This window comes from Nerophis ophidion, linkage group LG23 (assembly GCF_033978795.1).
Source record: "Nerophis ophidion isolate RoL-2023_Sa linkage group LG23, RoL_Noph_v1.0, whole genome shotgun sequence".
NCBI lineage: Eukaryota > Metazoa > Chordata > Actinopteri > Syngnathiformes > Syngnathidae > Nerophis > Nerophis ophidion.
The window spans coordinates 28,936,443-28,950,499 of record NC_084633.1 but is presented as its reverse complement, the minus strand read 5'-3'; the positions used below and the strand labels follow the sequence as shown (position 1 = coordinate 28,950,499).

Sequence of the window (14,057 nt, the reverse complement as noted above, 5' to 3'; positions counted from 1 at the left end):
ACACAAAACATTTTAAAGTGATATTTTTTAAGTAATAATTCATTATAACATGGATTATTTTGTCCTTTTTTTTGAGCAATGGAAAAAAAAGAAAATAAAGACAAAAGGAACAAACAACTGCCTGCATGGCAGCTTTGTGTCCATCCATCCATCCATCCATCATCTTCCGCTTATCCGAGGTCGGGTCGCGGGGGCAACAGCCTCAGCAGGGAAACCCAGACTTCCCTCTCCCCAGCCACTTCGTCTAGCTCTTCCCGGGGGATCCCGAGGCGTTCCCAGGCCAGCCGGGAGACATAGTCTTCCCAACGTGTCCTGGGTCTTCCCCGTAGCCTCCTACCGGTTGGACGTGCCCTAAACACCTCCCTAGGGAGGCGTTCGGGTGGCATCCTGACCAGATGCCCGAACCACCTCATCTGGCTCCTCTCGATGTGGAGGAGCAGTGGCTTTACTTTGAGTTCCTCCCGGATGGCAGAGCTTCTCACCCTATCTCTAAGGGAGAGCCCCGCCACACGGCGGAGGAAACTCATTTCGGCCGCTTGTACCCGTGATCTTATCCTTTCGGTCATGACCCAAAGCTCATGACCATAGGTGAGGATGGGAACGTAGATCGACCGGTAAATTGAGAGCTTTGCCTTCCGGCTCAGCTCCTTCTTCACCACAACGGATCGGTACAACGTCCGCATTACTGAAGACGCCGCACCAATCCGCCTGTCGATCTCACGATCCACTCTTCCCTCACTCGTGAACAAGACTCCTAGGTATTTGAACTCCTCCACTTGGGGCAGGGTCTCCTCCCCAACCCGGAGATGGCATTCCACCCTTTTCCGGGCGAGAACCATGGACTCGGACTTGGAGGTGCTGATTCTCATTCCGGTCGCTTCACACTCGGCTGCGAACCGATCCAGCGAGAGCTGAAGATCCCGGTCAGATGAAGCCATCAGGACCACATCATCTGCAAAAAGCAGAGACCTAATCCTGCGGTTACCAAACCGGAACCCCTCAACGCCTTGACTGCGCCTAGAAATTCTGTCCATAAAAGTTATGAACAGAATCGGTGACAAAGGACAGCCTTGGCGGAGTCCAACCCTCACTGGAAACGTGTTCGACTTACTGCCGGCAATGCGGACCAAGCTCTGGCACTGATCGTACAGGGAACGGACCGCCACAATAAGACAGTCCGATACCCCATACTCTCTGAGCACTCCCCACAGGACTTCCCGAGGGACACGGTCGAATGCCTTCTCCAAGTCTACAAAGCACATGTAGACTGGTTGGGCAAACTCCCATGCACCCTCAAGAACCCTGCCGAGAGTATAGAGCTGGTCCACAGTTCTACGACCAGGACAAAAACCACACTGTTCCTCCTGAATCCGAGGTTCGACTATCCGACGTAGCCTCCTCTCCAGTACACCTGAATAAACCTTACCGGGAAGGCTGAGGAGTGTGATCCCACGATAGTTGGAACACACCCTCCGGTCCCCCTTCTTAAAGAGAGGAACCACCACCCCGGTCTGCCAATCCAGAGGTACCGCCCCCGATGTCCACGCGATGCTGCAAAGTCTTGTTAACCAAGACAGCCCCACAGCATCCAGAGCCTTAAGGAACTCCGGGCGGATCTCGTCCACCCCTGGGGCCTTGCCACCGAGGAGCTTTTTAACTACCTCAGCGACTTCAGCCCCAGAAATAGGAGAGTCCACCACAGATTCCCCAGGCACTGCTTCCTCATAGGAAGACATGTTGGTGTCAACATTGCCAATTATTCTCAATAGATTTCGCCTCATTCCATTTTTAAAATTTTTTTTTGTACTTTTGCAATACTGAGAATTTTGAAATTTTTGCACAATGTGTGGCGGGCCAGTAAACGATTAGCTGCAGCCCGCAAATGGCCCCCGGGCTGCACTTTGGACACCCCTGACTTAAAATGTGAGCAAATCTGCTGGGTCAAAAGTATACATACCGCAATGTTAATATTTGGTTACATGTCCCTTTGCAAGTTTCACTGCAAAAAGGTGCTTTTGGTAGCCATCCACAAGTTTCTGCTTGAATTTTTGACCACTCCTCTTGACAAAATTGGTGCAGTTCAGCTAAATTTGTTGATTAGCTGACATGGATTTGTTTCGTCAGCATTGTCTCCATATAACGTTCATCAGGTGCTAAATAGCATTTCAATTTAGGGGCGCGTGAATAAAATTTGTTTTCTCAGGCAGGGGTTCTTAACCTTTTTAACCTAGGGGCCCACATTTTTCCACCACGGAGTGGAATATTAACACTGAATTAATAATCTTACTCTTGATCTTACAGTTGACATAAATTCATGTGTCAATCACAAAAATAATTATGTATTTAATAAGATTAGCAAAATAAGTACTAACCTAATATACCGCATAAGAAGGGACGCATAAATAACTGAGAATTTTTTTTAACATTTATTTATATCATGCTGAAATAAATATTAAAGAAATTTGAATACACGATTGAATTAAAGTTTCTTCACTTAAGTGTCAAAAAATTGAAGTGCAAATGAAAATACAGCATCAGCACTTTAGTCATAATTTTTGCGCTTTAGAAACTTCTCTATAATTTCAGCTCCAGACTTCGTACTCAGTGGCCTAGTAGCTAGAGTGTCCGCCTTGAGATCGGTAGGTTGTGAGTTCAATGTCCAGGTGAGTCATACCAAAGACGATAAAAACGGGACACATTACCTCCCTGCTTGGCAATCAGCATCAAGGGTTGGAATTGGGGGTTAAATCACCAAAAATTATTCCCGGGCGCGGCCACTGCTGCTGCTCACTGCTCCCCTCAACTCCCAGGGGGTGATCAGGGGTGATGGGTCAAATGCAGAGAATAATTTCGCCACACCCAGTGTGTGTGTGACAATCATTGGTACTTTATCTTTAACTTTTCTTTTCTTTGTTTAAGATTGTAGGTACTGCCACTAGTGGTGAAAAAGTGTATTACAAATGAGTTCCGCTGCGGCCCACAGCTGAAAAACTGTTTTTTTTTGGGGGCCCCTTGGGGGTTCTCGCGGCCCAAGAATGGTTAAGAAATCCTAAGGGGTGCATATTAGAAAGTAGTTGAGAACCACATAGTTGTTTAGGGATGCGTACCAAATTTGGTACTTTTACAGACACCAACCAAATTCCCTTGGTACTACCGCCTAAGAATTTGCCTAAAATGAAACAAGGCCATATTTTGATACCTTTGATGCACGTAACGTCACGTCTGGTTGCAGACGAGGCCCGGCTCAAACACTTGGTAGGCAACAAAACCCTCACGCAGCCCTCAAAGCAAACTCAGTCAGACTGCAATTCGGCAATCTTGCAATTTTCCATGCCAACAAAGCCAATGCGCATTGTCTGAAATAAAGTGTTTGAACGTACAGTAAGGTTCCACTTTTCAAAATGCACTAATTTACGTTGGCTTCACAATGCTACTACTGATAAACAGTGTCCTGGGCATGACGTTATAGGGTATCCGGCAGTGGAGGCTCCTCTATGGGGTCTTAGCACTAGGAGGTTAACCCCTTTACTACTGTTACCCCAGGTGGCCGTTGGCAAAGGCCTAGTACCTGACTGCTCCCTAGCCAGGGATACGGTGAAGACTTCAACGGTGGAGCAGGCGGAAGACGGTAGATTTAAGAACTACCGCAACGGCTGCGATGGCAGAAGAAGGCTGCAGCAGAAAAGGGTCCCCAGTCGTTTTGGACTCCATGCCACTGGACCCTGACCCGATTCTGTCAAGGATCATGTGGTGACTGTCTGTGCACCAGTCTCCCCACGCTAAACTAAGTCACCGACAAGCATCCTCTATAAAGGGATACACCCCTACCTGGAGCAACGTCATACTCGTTCGAGTGACCGCCGATGATGATGATGACTGATAAGCAATAGCCATTTTACATGGCGATTTCAACACCTCCAAATTTGGTAAGAAAAACTACAACCAAGATACACATTGCAATCAAACAGCTGGTGTGTATGAAGTACAATGGATTAAGCAAAGCAATCAAACAATGTACTAATATGATCCACTTCGAGAAACTCTTCAAACTTAAAGTGTTTATAAAAGTATAAAGACGAAGAACCACGATAAACATTCTGAATTTATCTCATCAATCCATTCATTTTCTACATATTCTTACTTATCTCACCATATGAAATGTAACTTACTTCAATTATTATTATTCATTTATTTTTAATGTTATTATTTATGGAGTATATTGTGAATAAATCGAGAACAGGAAGTGAACACAAGTTTTTGCAACCACTATGTAAAGGAACAGGGGTAAAATTAAATAAGTTCTGCTTCTTCCTAGCCCTTTTTGAATAGAGAAACTGGAAATAAACACAAAATCAAACTTAGACAATACTTACAGTATAAACACTTTTTGGGGCTAAAAAAATGACTGGATTCCGCTTAATGGCAAAGAATACTCCCTTATAAAAACCATACCGTAGCATGTACACTACTGACCGTCTAACGCAGACCTGGTCAAATTAAGGCCCGGAGGCCACATGCGGCTCGTTAAGCTTTTCAATCTGGCCAACCAGACATTCCCAAATATTTTTTTTTAGATCTTTAAGATAAAAAGTGTAGCTGCCATTATGATGTGCAGTGATGTTTTCAAATGACCATAAGTCTTGAACTATACAACATATTTCAATGGTTGGAATCTGCGTTTTTGCATGATATTTTAGTGACTAATGTTGTCCTGATACCGATATTATTTTGATACTTTTCTGTATTTTGATACTATTCCAAATAATGGGGACCACAAAAAATTGCATAATTGGACTTATTTTAACAAAAAAATCTTAAAGTGTGGCGGACCGGTACTTTTCAGAGGCGGTATAGTACCAAATATGATTAATTAGTATCGCGGTACTATACTGATACCCGTATACCGTACAACCCTACTAGTTACTATGGTAGTCTACGTCACAGCAGGTCAGACAAGGCACCAAGCAGTGTGGGTGGGGAGTGTTTCCACAGAGTGTTTCCAAAGGGGCCAGCCTGAAATGTGGGTGTCAGGGACAGACGTGGAAGGGGATTTTTACAAGAAAGTACTAAAGCTTAGTGATATGACATATATCAGATTGTAGATGTTTTATGTTTTTTTTTTTACCCTTCACGTTCATATTGCACTGTGTTTGTGGCATTTGGCCTGATTGTAAAATATGTTGATCATATGTTCTCAATATTCAAGGTTTTATCATTCATAGAAAAAAAAAAATCAATTTTTGTCACAACATTTTTAGCATTCAATTAGACTTTATTGTGAGGTTTTGTATTAGTTTTCCTAAAAATAGATATACCGGCCCCCAGACACATTTTTTTCTCTAAATTTGTCCCCCGAGTCAAAATAACTGCCCAGGCCTGGTCTTAAGTCTGAGAATTGGAACACGAAGCAAAGTCTACCACGTAATACTTGCAAATGAGAAGGGTCAGAAGCCAAAATATATATCAACTGGACAGCAGTTATTATCATCCCACTGTTATGCTAATCGGATTATGCTAAAGATTCTATTTTATTATTAATTTAAAACATTAATCAACACATAAATACACACAATACCAACAATTGGTGCTAGTATTGAGTCTCAAGTAGCGAGAATTGATACAGTATCGATTTCAAAGAGAAAGGTAACCATGAATGTACTGGGTCTTCATCCTCATTTTAGCAACACCTATAAGTCCGCATCAAGTTTTTGCCAGTACACCCTCGGCTTCCTCAATCTAATCATCGCCTTCATCTTCTCCTCATCCCTTCCTCATCCGTCCATTGCGTGTGCAGTAAGAAGAGACATGGCGAGGTCGGTGCAAAGCCCCGTGTTCAATGTCTAAAATTGACGAGCAAAACGGTCATGTGCGGTCTCCTCGACCCCGTGGGGGCTCATCCTGTCCCTGCCTCCCGTGTTGTCTCCTAATCCTTGCGGCTTTACATCTTAAAACTTTCTCTCCCCCCTCCCATGCCCCCCCAGCTCAGGACAAGGCGCGCAAGAGAAATTAAAAATGTGCCCCTAAGACGCTGAGGAAGTCGGCTTTTCCACAGAACCCAGCCATAACCCCGTCGAAACCACGCAGCCTGTAAAAAGCCAGCGTTGGCTCCTCCCACATACACTATAATGCCAAAAGTATTTGGCCACCTGCCTTGACTCACATATGAACTTGAAGTGCCATCCCATTCCTAACCCATAGGGATCAGTATGCAGCGATTACAGCTTCAACTCTTCTGGGAAGGCTTCTTAAATTCGACCAAATTTTCTACCATTCTTCCAAAAGCGCAATGGTGAGGTCACACACTGTTGTTGGTGGAGAAGGCCTGTCTCTCAGTTTCTGTTCTAGTTCATCCCAAAGGTGTTCTATCGAGTTCAGGTCAGGACTCTGTGCAAGCCAGTCAAGTTCATCCACACCAGACTCTGTCATTCATGTCTTTATGGACCTTGCTTTGTGCAATGGTGCACAGTCTTGTCGGAAGAGGATGGGGCTCGCTCCAAACTGTTCCCACAAGGTTGGGAGCGTTCAAAATGTTTTGGTATCCTGGAGCATTCAAAGTTCCTTTCACTGGAACTAAGGGACCAAGCCCAATTCCTGAAAAACAACCCCATACCATAATTCCTCCTCCATCAAATTTCACACTGGGCATAATGCAGTTTGTAATGTACCGTTCTCCTGGCAAACACAGACTCGTCCATCAGATTGCCAGGTAGAAAAGTGTGATCACTCCAGAGAACAGGTTTCCACTGCTCTAGAGTCCAGTGGCTATGTGCTTTACACCACTGCATCCAACGCTTTGCATCGGACTTGGTGATGGATGGGCTTAGATGCAGCTGCTCGGCCATGGGAACCCATTCCATGAAGCTCTCTGCGTACTGTACGTGGGCTAATTGGAAGGTCACATAAAGTTTGGAGCTCCGTAGCAACTGACTGTGCAAAAGTCGGCGACCTCTCTGCACTATGCACTTTGGCATTCGCTGACCCCTCTCTGTCAGTTTACGTGGCCTACCACTTGGTGGCTGAGTTGCTGTTGTTCCCAAACTCTTCCATTTTCTTTTAATAAACCCAAAAGTTGACTTTGGAATATTTAGGAGCGAGGAAATTTCATCCTGTCACAATCCCATGCTGGAAATCACTGAGAGAGGCTAATTCTTTCACACGTTTGTAGAAACGGTCTCCATGTCTAAGTGCTTGATTTTATACACCTGTGGCCGGGCCAAGTGATTAGGACACCTGATTCTCATCATTTGGATAGGTGCCCAAATACTTTTGGCAATATGGCGTCTGCTTCTCGCCATGCCAAAGTCACACCCTGACACACTTTACCTCCATCTGGTTTCGTTTTAACTCCGCTATCTCTTGAAGTTACGGCTCCGTCTCTGAAACTCTTCTCTGCGATGCACTTCCCTCGCCGGATCACATCAAAAAAGTAAGACAAAGTAGTTTTTTATTTGTAATTTACTACGAGTCTATTTGGCTCGCCCGGGGGAGGAATACAAACCAGGCTTGAGAGGGTGATGTGATCCGGGGGCCCAGGCCAGAACCCCTCCTTCAACATTTTTGCAGTTGAATAAAGTCATATCATATTCGATGTAGGGGAAAAAAAAAAACCTGGTATGTGTGCCGAGAGAAAGACGCACACAAATAAAAGCACAGTATAATACTGCAACATGCACATACTTGCACTTCAAAACAAAAGTCTCGCCCTGTGACGAAATAGAAAAGCTAATCAGATCGGCATGTGTGCTAATTATGTTATGACCGAGTCAGAACTCGCAAGTTATTTCTGATTGGGGAATCACGCTGCTTGTCTCCCTCAACTCAATCACTTCGTCAACCCTGTTAGCACGAGCTAAATTAACAAAGGAAACCAGTTAGCATCATTAATTGTTCAACTGTTACTTTAACGGAATGTGTGTAACTATATGAGCGGATCTAAAAGAAAGCAACATTCTGACAAGCTTTATAGATGAGGCCCCTTCTCCACCCCTGCCTGACTCGACAAGTCAGTTCGCTCAAACCGGGAATTTACCGACTCATGGGTGCTTGATGAAGACTTGAATTTCACTGACTCACAAGTAGGGTTGGGTATCGAGTATCGATTGGAACCGGGACTAACTTTCCGATTCTCCCGGAATCGTTCAAAATTTTAAATTTCGATTCCTAGTTTCGATACCCAGTCCGCCGACCGGAAAAAAAGAATAAGTCCGCCAACCGGAAGAAGAAGCTGTCACGCCAAATTTCTTCTCCCTACAAAAACCTTCTCCCCCCCATTTCCGGCCATGCGGCTTACGTGGAGTGATTTCTCCAGATTCTCTGAACCTTATGATGATTTATGTCCGGGAAACCAAAGTCTTTGGGTTCCGGGGGGAGTATGGTTGCAAAGCTGAAACTTAAAGGAATTGACGGAAGGGCACCACCAGGCGTGGAGCCTGCGGCTTAATTTGACCCAACACGGGGAACCTTACCTGGGCCGGACACGGAAAGGATGGACAGATTGATGGCTTTTTCTCTATCGTCCAAATATGAACACGATAATGGACTTGATTCTTCATCATCATCCTTCACTTTTTTATTTCTAAGAGGAAACATGACCCCGGAAGTAAATGCGTCATCCCATAGTTTGTGTTTGTAAATTGTTTTTTAATTTTTTTTTATAATGCAGCGTTAACAAAACGTCTGTATTTTTATAATATAGCGTTATATTTGTATAATATAACGTTGACAAAACGTCTGTATTAATCATGACCCCGGAAGTAAATGGGGGGGAAGGTTGTTGTAGGAGGGAAGAAATTTGGCGTGACAAAGCCGCTGAACACCAACGAAGAAGCGCCCACCGCCGGAAGTGTTAGCATAGCCGAGCGAGTCAGTAAAGCGTGGATAGCGGGCGTCGGCGGTCGGAAGTGTGGCTTTATTTTACAAAAAAAAAAAAAAGAAATATCGGCAAAATGTAACACGTGCGACAGGACTGTTTAGTGCTTAGGTGGGTGCACGTCGAACATGATGAAGCACCTCCGAGTTCATGGAGTACAAATAAATGCGTGTCCCGTCTTCGACGCGCTGCGACGACCGTCTTCTGTCTCTTCCTCTGGCTCCGGCTCCGACGCCCAGTCTGGAACTTCGGTGAATGCACTGCAGTCCGAATCCGGTAAGTAAAACAATATATATGCAATAAATGAATTTTGCGCCAACGTTGAGGCAGCTAACAAATTAGCCCGCATATTTTTTCATAGACAATTTACAACCTGCTAGCCAGGCTCCGCGATGTGCTCAGCGTACTCCGTTCACCATAACGGCAATGGGGAAGATGTCGGTGCCACAGACGGAAGAGTGCCACGGAAAGGTCACTGCACACATAGTCAAAAGACTGCATCCCTTTTCAGAGGTGGAATCTCCAACATTTGGGTTAGTTAAGCAATAACGTGAGAGCTAAGCTAATTGATACTGGGCTAAACAGTAACAGCAACATTACATGTTTGTTTATGTTTGCAGGGATATGGTGAAAACTCTCAACCCAAAATACATACCACCTTCCAGGGACTACCTGGCAAACACATTGATCCCGGCATGGTATAAGAAGAATCGGAATCGAGAATCGTCAGGAATCGGAATCGAAACAAAGAATCGGAATCGTTCGAATTCAAACGATACCCAACCCTACTCAAAAGTTGACAAAAACTCGAGTTTAAGTGAATCACGGCTATGTGTACTCAATGGAGATTCAAGTTTCACTGACTCACGTGTTGACAAAGACTTGAGTTTCAGCAAATCACAGATATGGGTTTGTCTCTGTGCGATATAGAAAATGACTATATCGTAATATTCGGGTATACGTTCTCACGCAGTTGCTTTTAGCTGCGGTTTCTTCTCACTCTTTCCTGTCTCTCCTTCTCACAGACAAGCAGGCGCACAAACTTACACCCGTCACATACTGTCACGTCATACGTCACCTACGTATACGCCCTCGCCCAGCAGAGAGGTAGCAGACTGGGTAACATTAGCTGTGACGCTAACGTAGCCGTACGAGTGTTAATACGAGAGAAAGAAGGTGCGGATCTGGTAACAAATGAAGGAAGACTTAATTCCCAATAACACAGCAGGGGGTCCATCGTCTGGCGGTGGTTCAGCTTCAAGTGGGAATATGTCGAGAACAGACAACCTTAATTTGTCAAGTGTGGGACAAGCGTTGCTATAAAAAGTAGCATTACTGCTAATATGTAGCATCGTTTGAAAAGTCAATCGCTAGAGAATGAAGAGAATTTCATAACGTCTGGAGTAACCTACCACATAGTGAAGGATGAATACTATTTGATTTCCTATTATGCAGCTCATTTTTATTTGACACTTAAAATATCCCTGACAATTTTGCACTTTCTGTTTTGGAAATGACATGAATGTTTGTGCCACTGCTTAGTAACTGTTTAATAAATACACTTTTAGTCAATTGACTTAGTTGTGATTTCACTCTCTGCATGAAAGTTTAAAAGTAGCATATATGAATGCAGTATGATGAAGAACGTTTTAATGTAGACACATAGAATCATCATACTGCTGTGATTATGTGTCAAGTGTTCATTCAAGGCCAAGGCAAAATATCGTAATATATATCGTATATCGCGATATGGCCTGAAAATATCGAGGTATTAAAAAAAGGCCGTATCACCCAGCCCTATGGGTACTCAATGAAGATTCAAGTTCCACTGACTCACGGGTTGACAAAGACTCGAGTTTCACTGACTTACAGGTTGCGAATGACTCGAGTTTCAGTGAATCACAGGCTGTGGGTTCTCAATGAAGATTCACGATTCACTGACTCTCAAGTTGACAAAGACGTGAGTTTCAGTTAATCACGGCTATGGGTACTCAATAAAGATTTGAGTTCCACTGACTTACGGGTTGACAAAGACTCGAGTTTCACTGACTTACAGGTTGACAATGACTCAAGTTTCAATGAATCACGGGCTGTGGGTAATCAATGAAGATTCAAGTTTCAGTGACTCACGGGTTGACAAAGACTTGAGTTTCAGTGAATCACGGATATGGGTACTCAATGAAGATTCAAGTTCCATTGACTCAAAGGTTGACAAAAACTCAAGTGTCACTGACTTACAGGTTGAAAATAACTAGAATTTCAGTGAATCACGGGCTGTGGGTACTCAATGAAGATTCAAGTTTCAGTGACTCTCAGGTTGACAAAGACATGATTTTCGGTGACTTACAGGTTGACAATGACTCGAGTTTCAATGAATCAGGGGCTGTGGGTACTCAATGAAGATTCAAGTTTCACTGACTCTCAGGTTGACAAAGACTTGAGTTTCAATGATTCACCGGCTTGACTAAGACTCGAGTTTTAACGACTCATAGGTTGACGAAGACTCAAGTTTCCCAGACTCGTGAGCTGCGGGTATTCAATAAAGACTCAAGTTTCAGGGACTCACAGGTCTACCAAGATTCAAGTTTCACTGACTTACAAGCTGACAATGGCTCAGGTTTAAGTGAATCACGGGCTGTGAGTACTCAATGAAGCCGCAAGTTTGACTGACTTACTGGTACACACAAAAACTGGGGTTTCAATGGCTCAACCAGAGTTTTGTGACTCGAGTGTACTTAATGAAGACGCAAGTTTCACTGACTCACAGTTACTCAACTGGCGTTTCAATGGCTCATGGGTTGACAAAGACGCGGGTATCAGTGGCTCACGGGTTGATGCAGACTCAAGCTTCCCTGACTCTCAAGTCGGCTCCTCAACAAGGACTGGAGTTTCACCGACTCAGTTGTAATAAAACCGCAACTGAAGGGAATGGATACGTTTCCATACTAAAACAAAAATAACGATGCTTGCGATGCATCACGGCCCCTGCATGATCATAGGCCCATTGGGGATTTCAGCCATTTGAAAATATTTTCAAGAGGCCCGATTGCCCCCAGCTCAGCAGCTCAGAGAGGCCTTAAAACCCTGCAGCTAAATCCCGGGGTTATGTAAGGTAAAGTCCTAAATCTCACCCGGCCTGATGTTACATATTACTGTAATTGAAAATCGGAGGGGGGGGATGACAAACACAAGCTGGGGAGGGAGAGTGAAGACATTTGAACAAAATGAAGTTTGGGATCTGGTGAAAGGAGGAAAGGAGAGGAAATGAAGTGAAGTAGGTGTGAGAGGATGGATGGAGTGGTGGAAAAGGAAAAGGGGGCGGAGTCTCTTCAACACTACAGTTCTGTTCGAGGCACACGCGCACTCTCTCACTCTTTCACTTTTCTGCAGAGATGTGACTCGCAGGAAAAACTTTATTCTGCCGGCCAAAAACATGAATTCAAATGGAAAGACAAAACCGGTCTGAATAATCATCTGTCCACCCGGATCTCCCAAACGGCAGAAAGATACATGCCTAAATATCTGAATACAGATCCAACTCTATTTTTCACAAAAATCGACATGTTCTTTGAAATGAAATTAATTATATAGCGCTTTTCTCTAGTGACTCAAAGCGCTTTACATAGTGAAACCCAATATCTAAGTACATTTAAATCAGTGTGGGTGGCACTGGGAGCAGGTGGGTAAAGTGTCTTGCCTAAGGACACAAGGGCAGTGACTACGATGGCTGAGGCCGGGATCGAACCTGGAACCCTCAAGTTGCTGGCACGGCCGCATTACCAACCAAGCTATACCGCCCTCTTTTTTGAGGCTGCTTGTTATATGAGCGCTGCATGTACGAATGGGAAATGTGTGCGGCGGGGGATCAGGCGCGTCGTCATCACAATGCATGATGCAAGGCCATGTCTGACCATGTGAACCACATTTTGTTTGTGATCTTTAAAAAGGACAACAGCTTAGAGTAGCTGAAAGGTGTAGGACAGGGGTCACCAACGCGATGCCCGCGGGCACCAGGTAGCCCGTAAGGACCAGATGAGTAGCCCACTGGCCTGTTCTAAAAATAGCTCAAATAGCAGCACTTACCAGTGAGCTGCCTCTATTTTTAAAATTTCATTTTATTTACTGGCAAGCTGGTCTCGCTTTGCTCGACATTTTTAATTCTAAGAGAGACAAAACTCAAATAGAATTTGAAAATCCAAGAAAATATCTTAAAGACTTGGTCTTCACTTGTTCAGTGACTAATTTGCGTAACAGGACTGAAAGTAGCAGGAGTAAGTTAGGATATCAAATATATGAAGTATAGCCACATGGCATTTTTTCTAAAAGCAAGTTGACACTAAGCACATTACAGATTCAACGTATAACATGTTTTTTTGTTTTTTTAAATATCATCTAATAATTTTGGAAACAGGACTGCGCTGAAATATTAAACTCCACCAAGGTAAAACCGCTTGTCCCTTTTGGGGACAAGAAAATGGATGGATGGATGGATTGAATGACGCAACTTCCTGCGGACTATGCGGCTTGTGGAATATTCCACATTTTTCAGAAAAGGTAAGAGAACAGGACTCAGTGAAAACTCAGGGACACGACTTAAGTGTGAGTTGTATTTGTCTGTCTTTTTTTTTTCAGTAAACTAAACGTAAACTATAGCTGTGATATGGAGTAATGATACTTATTGGTCGAATCTAATTTTAGGACTCTGAAACAGATGCTATTTTTTCATTGTTCAAAGTAGTTGAAATAAATCATTTTAGTTATATAAAACAAATATTATCTAATAGATTTTGTTTCCAATATACATTTTATCCTAGGTTACGCAGCCAAATTGACTAATTTACGTAATAGGACTGAAAGTAGCAGAAGTGAGTTTTTAGCACAGGATATTAAATATATGAAGTATAGCCATATGGCATTTTTTCTAAAAACAAGTTGACACTAAGCACATTATAGAGATTCAATATATACAATGTATTTAAAAAAAAAAAAAAACCAAAAACATCAACAAGTAAATTTGGAAACAGGACTGCGCTGAAATTTTAGACCCCACCACGTTAAAATGTATTCTAAAAAAAAAGGGGGGGTCTATATGACAACTTCCTTCGGACCATGCACCTTGTGGAATATTCCAATTTTTCAGAAGAGGTAAGGGTAACAGGACTGAGTGAGAACCTAGGGCCACGACTTA

At 43.6% G+C, this 14,057-nt stretch overlaps 2 protein-coding genes across 15 annotated transcripts in view; one reads left to right on the top strand and one right to left on the bottom strand.

The window, feature by feature from the left end:
• Positions 1-14,057, bottom strand: part of nfixb (nuclear factor I/Xb) — a 535,801-nt gene that overhangs the window by 160,306 nt on the left and 361,438 nt on the right. The window lies entirely within an intron of this gene.
• Positions 8,306-10,425, top strand: LOC133541877 (uncharacterized). Of its 3 annotated transcripts, none has more exons than XM_061885596.1 (3): positions 8,306-9,145; positions 9,231-9,340; positions 9,490-10,425. In XM_061885596.1, exons 1-3 carry the CDS (start codon positions 8,998-9,000, stop codon positions 9,571-9,573), a joined length of 342 nt encoding a protein of 113 aa, XP_061741580.1. In that variant the 5' UTR covers positions 8,306-8,997; the 3' UTR covers positions 9,574-10,425. The 3 variants fall into 3 exon arrangements, with proteins under 3 accessions (XP_061741580.1, XP_061741579.1, XP_061741578.1); XM_061885595.1 differs by having other exon boundaries at positions 9,231-9,382; XM_061885594.1 differs by having other exon boundaries at positions 9,231-9,402.

Excerpts from the sequence above, each read along its gene's own strand:
- LOC133541877 (XM_061885594.1), top strand. The coding sequence starts at position 8,998 with ATGATGAAGCACCTCCGAGTTCATGGAGTACAAATAAATGCGTGTCCC. Across the intron at positions 9,146-9,230 it reads TGCACTGCAGTCCGAATCCG|ACAATTTACAACCTGCTAGC; the intron begins GTAAGTAAAACA and ends ATTTTTTCATAG. Across the intron at positions 9,403-9,489 it reads GTGGAATCTCCAACATTTGG|GGATATGGTGAAAACTCTCA; the intron begins GTTAGTTAAGCA and ends TTATGTTTGCAG.